Source organism: Melozone crissalis, unplaced genomic scaffold, assembly GCF_028551555.1.
Source record: "Melozone crissalis strain CALT ecotype California unplaced genomic scaffold, PUWL_Pcris_2 ptg000042l_1, whole genome shotgun sequence".
Classification (NCBI taxonomy): domain Eukaryota; kingdom Metazoa; phylum Chordata; class Aves; order Passeriformes; family Passerellidae; genus Melozone; species Melozone crissalis.
Genome location: NW_026535820.1, coordinates 40,818,366 through 40,832,128, shown reverse-complemented (window position 1 = coordinate 40,832,128; position 13,763 = coordinate 40,818,366). Strand labels below are relative to the sequence as shown.

General features: G+C 36.3%; 1 protein-coding gene across 1 annotated transcript in view; it reads left to right on the top strand.

Annotated features, from left to right (window-relative positions):
- The window catches only part of ABCA13 (ATP binding cassette subfamily A member 13), a 169,136-nt gene that overhangs the window by 94,828 nt on the left and 60,545 nt on the right, over positions 1 to 13,763 (top strand). Inside the window, exons 36-40 of the mRNA XM_054285153.1 lie at positions 3,484 to 3,730; positions 4,652 to 4,741; positions 5,338 to 5,410; positions 6,947 to 7,065; positions 8,011 to 8,098. Of these exons, the coding sequence (XP_054141128.1) occupies positions 3,484 to 3,730; positions 4,652 to 4,741; positions 5,338 to 5,410; positions 6,947 to 7,065; positions 8,011 to 8,098 (617 nt within the window). The remainder of the gene's footprint in view (positions 1 to 3,483; positions 3,731 to 4,651; positions 4,742 to 5,337; positions 5,411 to 6,946; positions 7,066 to 8,010; positions 8,099 to 13,763) is intronic.

Sequence of the window (13,763 nt, the reverse complement as noted above, 5' to 3'; positions counted from 1 at the left end):
TTGAAAGTGTGATTTAATACCTTGGGAATCTTGAAAGCCATATTGAGTCTATTATGGAAAGCCCAAAGCAGGGTGCTATTCACAGTGTGGCTGCAGTATGATGCATAAAGAGAACAAGTTGACCAGTACAGGCATATATAATAATAACATATAAATCAGGAGTGTTTCCACATCTGATAGACAGCTGCATTGAACACATTTATCTTGAGACTGATACAGTGTCAGTATAAGAGGATTTGAGACAAGCAGCAAGGTTGATTAGGAGTATAAAGATTTTTATAGAGGAGAGTGAAATGATGGGATTATTTATGCAGAAAATGGATTGAAAACTTCCATAACCTGTCTCCTAAAGCAAGATTTAAGACCCCATCCAGTATCATCAAATGGAAAAATTTCAAAACAAGTATACAAGAATTTTTTTTTGTACCTGAGACACAAAGAAATGACAAAATTCAAGGTTGCAAAGATGGAAATTTAAGATAATTCAGAAAGATATTTGTCACCTTTTACAATTCGAATTTTAAACAATAAACATATGAGGTTTTAGAAGAGATAAATCATTTTAAAGTGCCTCAGTTAAATTGTCAAACATATACTTCCACTTATAATGGTTTATTGCATCTTCTTGTGGTGTGTCTTGGCTCATTGGCATTATGAATATTGAGGAAGAGTCAGGATATTGGACAAAATGGACAATTATTTATATTCATGGTGACAGTTTCCGTTCCTTTGGCAATCTGAATTAAGTTGTTATAATTTCTCTCTGCTCTGTTTGTCAAGAAAAAAAGAACGGTTGACAGCTCTGATTTCCCTTTCTGTCCCCAGAAAGTAGATGTCATAGTTGCCTTTCAGAGATTCAAAGGGTCAAATATATTGAAGACTCTTTCATTCACATATCATGTTAATGAGATCTGGGACTACAGAAAATATCAAATTCTGTGCTTATATTCTGGCATTTCACTACTTAGATGAATGAGAGATGGAACACTTTACAATTTCAGAGATGTTAAGCTGGAAGCACTTACTGGGTGTGTTTTAGTCTGAAAACACTCCTACCTTGAAAATTTTTCTGCCTCTGACTGTCTCAATTTCTGTGTTGTAACAACTATTGGGAGTCTTACCATGATAATATGAAGAACTTAATACATTCCTAAGAAATTTCCTTAAAAAAAAAAAATTCTTAAGAAGAGTGTCTCCTACTCCAATTTACGGAACAAAAAATTCCAAGCCTAAAATGTAACCCTTCTTGATCAGAGCACTTGAAAGCTGAATCAGAATTGGAATTCAGAAGGTACTTTTTCTCTCCACAGATTCAGAACCTTCAATTCCATTTGTGTTTACTGTCAAATTAGCAAGCTATGGCTGATTAGAATGTCTTAAAGAGAGAATTTCTGCTCAATGGGATTTTCTGGGGAAAAAAGATATAAAATTCAGTTGTGGAGTTAAAGTAACAAATACTGGAGTTTCCCGCCTTGCCCTCCCCCCAAAATAACCCCCAAATTAATTAATTATAGTCTGTTAAAAACAGAGAAATTACTGTTGAGAATGCAGGTCAAGCAGGTCAAGAGCAAGTTACCTAGTGCCATGTCCAGGCCAGTCTTGAGCTTTGATTGTTTTCTTCACAGTGAAATTTCTTTTTCTGATTTATGATATCAGAATTTTCCAGGTACCAGCTGGTGCCTGTTGTAGCTTATCCTTACCCTGAGCAGAGATTTTTCTCCCTGATATCACTAGGGTTCTTAGAGGGTTCTTAGATGCTGCCAGAGAGCTGCTCCTGCTGCCAGGAGGTTCTCCTTGTCCCCAGTGCCTGACAGAAAAATGATTCCAAACAAGGTGGATCCCCTCCAGGTGCAGATATGCACACACATCTGTGTTAAAAGGTACTCTTAGCCAGTGTTTTGCTAATCTTTGCCCCCAAGGGGCATCCCAACTAATCACCTGCTCCTCAGTTGGATCCAGTATCCCTGTTCCCAGACTTCAGGGTGGTGCCTGTCAGTCCAACCAGTTGGCCTCGCCCTCCACAGCCCATACCACTGTGGGAGATCACATCACAGGCTTTGTTAAATCAAAATAAACAGCACACTCTGCTCAATTCATTCACCAAACCAGTCCTGTATTCATGCTGAGTCTCAAGTGACACAGTTCAAATGTATCAAGTTTATTCCTGGTCATTACTTGTTTTTCATATCCTGGGAGTAATTTTCTGGAGGATTTAACATGTGACCTTCCCAGGCACTGAGGGTGATTAACCTGTATTTACCTGGAGCAATGAGTCCAGAATTTGAGCTGTTTGTTCAATGACCATGGTCAGAAGTTTGGCTTATTATCTGATTAATTTTTCTCCCTCTTTGCCTCAGTTGGCTAAAAATACTCTGTTAGAACAATGCAAAGGGTCCGGGATTAAAATTCTGTTAACTCAGAAAAAAAACCTGTTCTAAGGACAATTAATTTGAGGTTACTTGAGAACTTCCATACACGTAACTGTTTAAACATGGAATGTGGAAATGCTGGTTAGAGTGCTGTCAATAAGCAGAAGGGTAGGTAATGAAGAGGCAAATCACAACCGTTGATAAAATATAGCATGACTTTGAGCACTGTAATAAACAGGCTATTCAGTCTTGCTACGGTACAAATACCTGTGGTGGTAAATCTGTCAGACACTCTGCTATGCTGTGAGGAAGGAAGGAGGCTGAAGGACATTCAATTGGGCAAGGCCACAGGCAAGAGGGTTTGATAAGAGCCTGCACATACCAAGAAGGCATTAGGGGCTAAAATGGAGGCAGAGTGATTGGTGTGATTCACAAGTGTCAGACAGAGAATGACCAAATAAAATTAAGGGAGGGTCTATCAGGAAACTGATTGATTGAATAAGCTGTGGACACACTCCCATGTGAATCTGAAGGACATCCCATGAGCTCTGAAAGCTGAATTGACTAACAAATATGAAAAATTTATCAGTCCCATATGAGCAGGGAAGTGAAGGGAATGCTTTTATGAGAATCCATGTGCCTGTCCACTGCGATGCTCTGAAGAGGATCTGTTGAAATTTCTGTGAAAAAGTTGCTGTTGATTCCAGTCAAGGTAGATCAAGACAGTGTGAATACAGGCCATGTTTGTCAGAGTAATTTGTCCAGGAACAACAGTGGCAATGCACAAGGAATGGTCGAACCAGTGCAGGATCACAGGGAGTACCTAGGGAAAATAATATTCATAAACCATTACCTGTGCATGGGAACCTATAGAGATGTGTTAACTGAATATCTGTTTTCCCTCCTAGGAAGAGTTTATTAGTTAATTGCTTATGCTTGGAAGGGATGTGGTATGGGGCTACACTATTCCATTCAGGAGAGCATGCTAGGCTTTTGTAGTTTGGTTTTATTAGAGCTAAAAGACTGTCATGTTCTACATTTGACGAAGTAACATGTGAAAGTTCAGTTTGGTTTTCCTTGTTTGTCAAGAGGTTGTTTTCTTTGTCTCACTTAGGTATTTCACTTGCTGGAGCCTCGAGTGTGTGTGGAGCCCGCCTTGTTCTCACGCAGATTGTTGCCCTTGTGATGAAGAGGCTTCACCACACAAGGAGAGACTGGAGAGGAAGCCTGTCAAATGTGCTGCTGCCCGTCCTCTTTGTTGCACTGGCAATGGCCTTGTTTAGCGTGAAGCCGCTGGCTATCGATTATCCTTCTCTCCAGCTGACACCAAGACTTTACAGCAATGCAGAATCCTTCTTTAGGTAAAGGGCTCATCCATCATCATCAATATCCAGAGATCTGGGACCTTTACCCTTGAGTTCTCCTATTGTAAAGACCTTCTTGTATTTTAGAAAGAATGATAGATTACTTTTTCCAGTAGTTATGTGGTGGGTTTTTTAGATGTTTAATACACTTTTATAGATTATTATAAGTGAAAGATAAAATTAGAAAAGCTTTGTGTGAAGGATTTTCTGGAGGAAAGGGCAAAGACTTTGGAGAAGATTGAACTCAAATCAATACCAGCCATGACCATTTATATGTAAATGAACAAGCGTATTTGAACAAGCCTTTGCACGCTTCATTTTAAAAAAATTATTTAGGTCTGAAGCTATTTTCTTGAAACAATTCTTGGGTTTTAAAATACCACACAGTATTTACAAAGCCTGCTGCTCGTCTTACTCAACCTAATTTCTGTATGCTCAGCTTTGAAACCAACTAGATTTTTTGTTTATTTATATTTAATGTGCAGTATCAATAGATTCAATCAATATAGAGTGCTAATCACACATATAGGTGCAAATATACAGATGAAGATAGCAAGATGCTGTTTGAATTTATAGATATAATATAAATTTATTTTATAAGCATAAAAACACTTTAGCAATGCCAATAGCTAGAAATGCATGACTATAAGGAGAAGGATGCCCATGGGTAGATGTTGAGATTTGTTTAGCCATAATTGCAATGAATTTTCTTTACATGTTCATATTGAGTATTTTGAAATGAGATTATTGGGGTATGTATCCCATGCATGGATTTAATAGTCCTTTAATTTCTTGGAAAATACATAGGACCTTCAGACTGAAGGCCAATGGAGCCATATTAACATGTCTTTATTTCTTTTCTTTTTTTATTTTTCTTTCCCCTTCATTCCTTATACCCCTATGGTCCTCTTTGAACAGCACTGAAGATGATAGCCTAGGAAAACTTTCTCAGGTTCTACTGGGATATTTCTCTGATTGGGACCACAGATGCATGCATTCACAACACGGGTAATTGTAACTAATGTAACTATTTTCTTCATTTAAATATCAAACGTTTCTTTTTTTTTTTTTTTTTTTTTTCTTTCTGTGTAATGGATTATCTTAGCCTTTTTTTGGCAGCATGGAGTTAGTGACAAATTGTTTCTGATAAAGGAGCTGGCATCCAGGTGAAGAGCAAAGTAGACTTTACTGTTAAAGGTCTGAACCATACTTCTTAAAAGTAAGTGGCAGTTTTCCGATTAATTTCAGGAGGATTTTGATCAAGCCTGGTGTCCATACGAAGGATGAATAGACAATAAAGAAAATATTTGTTAGGAAGCATTCTAGATTTCCAAATTCAGGAATCAAGTGGTGACAATATTTTAATAATTGCTGTAAATATGAGACATGAAGCTCATTTGATGCCTATATAAATATTTTTAATAAATCAACTTTGATAAAAGTGAATAAAATTTGTATCACTCTAGACACAGCTGCTGCTGTGATCAAATGCTAAGAAGGTGTTAGCATGCCAGGTCTACTCATTACTCTCTGGGTTTCTTCTGTTAAGTGACATATTCCTCTCATTTCCTAGTTATAATTTTTATTACATTTATTCCTATTAGAAAAAATAATTCATGCTGGCAGACAGAATCTATGCCACCTCAGGATTCATGCAGATGTGTGTCTGAACAAGAGGTATGTAATTTTTTATTTACTTACATATGTAAAAAATGTATGTGTGTATATTACTTCTAATTCCTTGGCTGCCGTTTTTGAAGGGCTGGTGAAAGTCATGAGGAAATAAATCCTCACAGGTGTGACTTTGTTATGATTGGAGGTTTACTTCTGTTTCACCTAATGAAATTGTACACAATTTCCTCTTTTATATATATTTGAACATATATGTGCACTACAAATGGCTATAGATTGATCTGAAATTACAGGATCAGAGACAGCTGAACTATTTTCAGCAGATGCAACTTACTTCAAATATGTTATAGGATTCTGATTAGGAAAAACATCCATGTAAAACAGGGTTAAAATATAACACTTCCATAACATCTGGAAGACTTCCTAATTTCAGAGGGAAGAGTGGGTGAACCTAGCTGGTAGAACCCACCAGGGAATTTACACATGAATGAGATTTAATTGTTGGAATTTGCTTGTGGTTTGGATTTTGGATTTCAAAATACAACAGGCTTCAAGAAATGAAGGATTTTGAAAAGCATAATGACCTTCTTAATGAATTATTTTCCCTGCTGACTTGCTCTGAGTTGAGTAATAAACAAAAATATGAAACTGACTGAGGTGACAAAAGTATTTCCCCAAAAAGGAATATCCTACAAAAAAAGTTTCTTTTGTTTATAAAGATATAATTATTTAGAATAAGAGTTGCATATGAAATATAGCAATGCAGTTTTGGGAAAAAGGAAGGAGGAAACTTATTTTTTACTTTTCTGGATGAGGAATAAGATTACCTCTAATACTCAAGGGAATTAAAAGAAGGGTGAATAAAATACAAATGGGAACTTTCACAGGGAGAGGTCTATTAACCATGAAAACTGAAAAAAGTCACTTGACAGTGGAGGCAGAACTTTTATCTGTGAGCTATGTAAGAGCAATCTCTGAGAATGAATTTTTATTTTTGTAGGTTTGAGATGTCAAGCATTACATTTTTTCAGTTGATTGCCATAAAGTACTTTATAAAGCTTCTGAGATAATTGAGTCTAGTATCTGTCATCTTTTTCTTGGCTGTGAGAATGTCCCACTGAATCATTAGAAAACATCTTCCTTTATTCTTCTCTTCAGCTCATCAATGAAGGTTTCAGAAGCTTATAACATTAATTAGAATTTTGCTTTCATCTCATATTTATCTAGTGCCTATTTTCTATTTCTTCTCAGGAAAAACAAATAAAAAGCAGTCTTGCCATTTTCATTGCTGTAAACATTCCTAAGCTTATACACAAGTTTTGATGTTTTCAAAACAAACTGACTGACAGGGCTGCAAGAGAAATCAAAGGGATTTCTAATGTGTAGGTGTCACAGTCATTTGAGTAGCCTTATAAACATAAAAATATTCATAATTTATTGAAAATCTGTTAAAGGTGGGAAAGGCAAATTGAGTAAAAAGAAATGCTATAAAATCGACATCAAAATCCAAAAATAAGGTTAAATGTAGTGCCACTGCTTTTAAAAAGTGCTTTACTTACTTTATGTATACTTTTTTTCCAGATGTGCCCAACTTTCAATACTTCTGCTCCCTATGTGAAGAATAAGAAAGGACATATTTTGTATAATCTTTCAGGGTTCCCTGTGGAAGAGTATTTAGTGAGGTCTTCCAACAAAACAAGGTAACCTTAAAATGTCTAGCCTTTCTTTATCCTCTGTGTAGAAACCCCACAGTCCTCCCTGATCCAAAGCATAGATATTTGTCACTGAGAAGATGAAGGGTCATTGTCTTTATCTGGTGATTGTTATCAAGGTGTAGAGTTAGACTGCAATTCAAGGTAACTTGGAAGACCCTCAATGGTCACATCTCAGAACTCCCTCCAGAAGCTGCTTGATGATCACCTCTAGGCATACTCTGAGTTTCTTACAGGTAGTGAGTTATTTCAGCATCTCAGAGATGCATATCTACACCAGGTGAACAAAATAATTTCCATTCCTCAGAGACTCAATCAAACAGAAGTGGACATGCTCCAATTAATATTTTCTTTGAAGTAAAAAGGGCTGGTGTGCTCCTGGCACTACTTCATATTCTGTGATATCTGCAACAGAGGTTATCTGCTGTATTTTGAAGTTTATTTATGTGCCTTTACAACTCAACCACTGCTGATAATGTAAGTGGAAATATTAGACCATGTATGATTTTATTGAGGAGAAGAAAGTGTTAGCCATTCATATATTAAAAGAAGGTGCATCTGATTTGATTTAGAGGTAAGCATCTTTGGATGAAAGATTTGAGCTAATATGGGAATGATGTAGGAAGAAATAAAGCTGTTTAAGATGCTTCTCACTTGCTCACAACACTTCCTGCTGCACAAAGAATTCAGCTTTCAGAAAGCAAAAATTCTTATCTAAGGCAATGCCTTTGCCAAGAAAAAGCCAGTAATAGTCACCTGATTAAAAACTACATTGTCCCTCTTCTTTTTAACAAGGAAGGCATTTGTGAGGGGTGAAGTTTTACTTTCAGTTGAAAAATAAAGCATTATTGCAGCTATCTCAACTGTACCCTTGCAAGAAAACTGCACAGCTTAAGGCAGATAACTTTTTGTTACTTTAATTTCTACTATCAGATATGGTGGTTGGTCTTTTGGAGGGATGAAAGCATTTGAACTTCAAGACAAAATATTGAATAACACCAAATCTCAGCCTCTGGCTAAGGTAAGAGTTGCATGTATGTGTGCACATCTGTATGTATATATTGATTACTTTTTCAGGCTTCAGACATCATAACACTTAACAAATAAAAAATCATTACATGAAATCCTTGCACTTGAATAATTGGGAAGAATCCTTTGTCTTTTATCATCTAACTCTATTCATAAACCTTGAAGTAATCTCCTGCATTTGATAAACTATTTTAAATTAGTCAAATGATATACCTTGTTTTTTTTCTCCTAGTGAGCTCATTTTAGAATCTAAGTTTAAAACTTGCTTTTAGATAGTCAGCCAAATAATATTTTTTTTTGTATTCTGCAAAAAGCCAATGTCAGAATTGGCCAAAGTGCATTGAACATCACAGTAGTGGGTTGCTGTTGATGCTTTTCATGCCTACAAGGGATACTTTACTTTGCTTCATTTCTCTCACCACCCTCCTCCTAAAAGTAAAGACATCTTCCAGGAGCAGTTCCTTCTGCATAACAAACATACTATTCTTTTCTCAAAAGAGCCTTTCTAAAATTGTTCTAAGGGAGATAAAATGCATTGGTAAGTGATGGTTAGCCTCCAGGTCTCATCCCAAGTTTTCACAATATGGAGATACTGTACCTCTCATGGGCACTGCATACCAAAAGGCCTTAAAGAAAAGCTTTTTATTTCAATTGTGCTTAGAATAATCCTTCTTTGTTTTTTGGGATTCATTCAAATGTAGATGCATTACAAGTAGAGGAGAAGCAGTCTTGGACAAATATTGATGCATATCAGTGAGAGGTCTCTGTTTTTGAATTTGAGGCAAACAAGATTTGTTAAGAGGAAGCTGTCCATTTTCCAGATTCTAGATTAGGATATGAAAGAAAGGTGTTTCTGCCTTTAAATATTTTAATGTAAATATAGATTTTATTTGGTCTTTAAAAAAAAAAGAAAACAAGGAACAGCATAAGTAAGCACCATCCCAAAATCCATTTTGAGACAAATTGTAAGGAAAAAATACAGATTTTCTCCAGTCCAATGTAATTTCATGCTTAGTTTTGCAAAATAACTTCCTGTTTCTAATGCTTTTTCCATACAATTTGTTAGAAATCTCCCTATTTTATATACAAATCTGAACATATACAGATTTTCATTTTGGTAATTTGTAATCTCACTTTTAGTCCCATATATTTTACAGGTTTGAATTCCAGTTCCATCATTCCTCCATGAGAAACCTGAAAGTTTTCAGCAATATTTTTTTTCTTACTTCCAATTTTTCCTCTGTATCTTTAATCATTTTAGATTCTTGTTTTGACATGCTTGCACTGTGGTCCTTTTTTTTTTTTAGTGTGTTTGGTATAGAGCACCACCTGCCATCAGGACAGGGATAAATTATAGTTATACTCTTAGTAAGTAAGCTTCATATTTCAGACCCAAAGCAAATAGTGGAGTAAATTTATAAAGGGCACTGTGTTATCTAAAGCATCTCCTGGAAATGTCTTTCAAAGGATGCAATGTCAAGTTATTGCATTAACCTTTCAGTAACTAATGACCAGATTTTTACTTTGACCTTTTAGGTCTGTTCATGAGACAGTGAATGTACCATTTACATAGCCTGGTATGAAAGAAAAGGAGAAATTTGCATTAGAAGAGAATGATTCACTTTATTTTAGAAAATTTCTGAATCTTTATACATTCTTTTCCAGTCCTTGAGAAGTCAACAATTTTTCTTGTTCAAATTAAAAATATTTATTTAGTAACTGTTTTATTGTACCTAATCATACTGTGCTGTATATATTACATACATGGTATATGCAGGCACATAAGAATGTTTGTATGTGTATACAATAGAGAGAATACATCTATGACCTGACAAATAGGGCTGATTAAAAGCATTGATTATTGGCATTCATTGATGATCGGTGCTACGTAGCAAAAGAACAACTTCTCAAATTTTTTTAATATTCTTGACTATAGATTCTTTGGCTTCCTTTGGTAACATGGCCAAAAAATTGTTCCATAATAGCTTCAGAGTTGCTGTTTTTTATAACATAATGAAATATAGGAAGAACATGTGGTAATTTTAAATACTGCCAAAAGGCAAATTGTTCTGTTCACATGTCATTTGGAAGAGTATATTTTTCCAATCCCAAAGTTTGGGGCTTGAGGCTTTACAGTACAGTAATTGTTTAAGTGTCTAGAGGAAAAAATTACATGTTTCTAGTTCAATATCAATCATTAATCTGGTCCAGCAAAGCTGAGGGACTTCTCTGCTCCTTCTCATCCTTTTTTCTTGATAGGCCATATGTTAGCTGAAATGTAAGTCTAACTTTATTCTGGAATATTAATGGCAAGTAAAAGATTATGTAATAATGTAAAACAAGTCTTCATAGAACTTCAATCTGATGTGGTGAGGGGTTGTGTTTTTCCTTGGGAAAGAATTTTCCTAACTATGAATAAAGTAAAAATTGATTATATTTTGTATATAGTTTTCTAGTCCTCAGCTATTTTCTGTCCTCTGTAAATAATTACCTGTGTGACACAAAAGAAATATGAAAGATGCTTCAGCTAGAGCTATTACATTTTCTTTTTTTTTATATTTTACCTTTGCTAATAATTTTGAATAAGAAACAAGTCTTTAGAAAAAAGACCTTAAATATAACTTCTGGTGAAATGACCAACTTTAAATGTCTTTTTTTCCTGTTTATAATAAATTAAATATCTATTTGGTTATTTCCTCATGGTTTGATTCAGTTATATAATGCAGCTTGGAGGATAATTCCAATTAACATGTTGGATATTGAAATATATTCTTACACAGAATGCTCTATTGTGGTATTCATTTCAATACTGGATGCATTAATTTATTTCAAAGGTGCTCTCTGAACATTTGTGGCTTTTCCCTTGCCTAAATTAAATGAAGATGTGTTGTCAGAATTTGGCTTTTTTTTATTGCCTTTTTTTTTTCCAATACAACAGACACAATTGCAATGGAGTTTCATTATGTATGTATGTATGTAAAACTTTATATTCTGTGAAAACCTTTCAAAAAATGATAGAATTGGAGATGGGTGTACGGGGCTGAGAAAAAGACAGGTTACCCTTGATCACTTGTTTCTGTCTTATTATCCTGATTGCTACTTGCACAGGAGGTCCTGCAGTGCAAAGATTTTCAGTTTTCCTCATGAATCTTTGGTTTTCTTTCGCTACCTTTTGTTAAAGACCGCTCTTGTTGCTTAATGAATGGGAGATTTAGTTTGTGGAATAATTTTTGGGAACTGAACCAGAGAAGAACAAAGGAATTTCATGACTTTCAAAGAGAAGACGATGTTAGGTTTTGTTCTTCTTTCTTTTCTTTAAATATGGGGACATTGGGGTTTGAGACATTTGAGTACCATGTGCCATTACATTACATGGCACATGGAAGATATCCAGGGAATCAGGCCCAGCGTATGTGGATTTATGAAAGGCAGGTCCTGCGTGACTAACCTGCCCTTCTATGAAGTGACCTGCTTACCAGATGAGGGAAAGGCTGTGGATGTTGTCTATCCAGACCTCAGTAAAACATTTGACACTGTCTCCTACAGCATGCTCCTTGTAAAACAGGCTTCTTGTAGCTTGGATGGCTGACTCTTATGGCTAAAAAACTGACTGTATGCCTGGGCAAGGGAGTTGTGGTGCTACATCTTCTTGGTGGCTGGTCAGTAGCTGTGTTCCCCAGGGCTTCGTTTTGGGGCTGGTCCTACTTCACATCTTTGTTGATGATCTGGATATGGAGATTGAGTGCACCCTCAGTAAATATGCAGATGACACTAAGCTGTGTGGGGGTGGGTGTTGATCTGCTTGAAGGTAGGAAAGCTTTTCAGAGAGACTTGCACAGACTCAGTCATTGGGCAGAGGACAACTGCACAAGGTTCCATAGAGTGAAATGCTGTGTCCAGCACTTGTGTCCCAGCAGCCTCATGCAGTGTTACAGGCTGGTGGAGAAGTGCCTTAAGAGCTTTTCTGCAGAAAAGGGACCTGAGGGTCCTGGTTGACCACCAGCTGAATATGAGCCAATGTGTGCCCAGGTAGTGACATCTTGGCCTGTATCAAGAGTAGCCAGCAGGACCAGGGCAGTGATTTTCACTTTATGTTCAGCATTGGTGAGGCTGTACCTCAAGTAATGTGTTCTGTTCTAGGCACCTCACTTGAGGTGCTGAAGCATATCCAAAGAAGGGTAAAAAGGCTTGTGAAGGGTCTAGAGAGAATGTCTTATGAGAAATGGGTTTGTTTAGTCTTGAGAAAAAGAAGCTCAGGGGGCACCTCATTCTTCTCTACAGCTCCCTGAAGGAATGCTGTAATGAAGTAGTGGCTGGTCTCTTCTGCTGGGCCTGCAGAGAGAATGAAAGAAAATTGTCTTGAGCTGAAACAGGTTAGATTGAGATTAGATATCAAAATCACTGTTATGGGGGTCAGGAATTGGAATAGTTTTCCCAGGGAGTTGGTGGAGTCATCTCTGGAAGTGCTTGGATCTGATGTTGGGTGGTGTTTAGTATTCTAGGAGTTACAGTGGTAGTGCTGGGTTAGTGGTTGGACTTGGTGATTGTTGAAGGACTCTTCCAACCTTGATGATTTGATGGTACTGTTGAGATTTCAAGCAGTTGTGAATGCCACATAAAGAAGAGCATAAAATGTGGAAGATAATGCAGACAAGCATAATGGCAGATCAAAGCTGTTAATTTTTTACAAAATGGCTGACAGATCTTGTGGCAAAGAAGATTAAATGGTGAGAGAAGAAATGACAGTGTACCTCAGAGTGGTTCTCGGAATTGTGATCTAGGATAGATGGGTGGAAATAAAACAGACTCAGAGTACTGTAAATCTCACCTCACAAAAATATGGAGATTCAAACAAGCAGGTAGTCAGGAAAATTAATGAGAAGAAAATTATTAAGAGAGGGAAACAGAACTGAAGATGAGGCAGCCTCATACACTGGGAAATATCCAGGAGAATGTGTCAGAAAAAACAGTCAGAGTCTGGGGCTAGGGTCCAAGTAAGGATTGTAGTTGGATAGTATAAGAAAAAAGAAAAAAAAAAGGCAGAATCATCTGCAAGTTAATGATAAAAGCATCGAGGAATGATAAGAGAATCTTTAGGGAAGTTCCTAAAATGTAACTGTATAGATGGCAATTCTAGAAATGATGAAATTAAGAAAACTGAAGCCTTAGAAGAGGAGTGTTAAGACGAAAAAGATGCATATTAAACCCTGTTCACTTTGCATTATTATTCAGAGTCCAGAGAGACAATGAGAATTGCCCTACCTATGATGTACAAAATACAGAGTACAAACAATTGATATCAAAGACAGAAAGGTTAGGAGTTTTTCAACTGTTTAAAAAAAGGGGAGAAGAAAGGATGCTATGATAGTAATCAGATGGTTTTAAATGTCACTGAGACTGAAAATAAACATCCATAATAATTTGACTTAGTTTTCATTATGGATAATATAGATTCTAAGGCACTATGATTAACAGTAATGGCTGATAAGAATCAGTTTCTAACTGCAGAGAAAACTCAAACCTCAGTATATTTGGTTTTGGGACATATCAAGCTCTCAGCAATGGTTTTAGGAAGTAGAAGTGTGGATTAAGAGTACTTTATCAAGTCAGGATGAATCTGCATGATCTGAAGATAAAGTATATGTTACAACAGAATT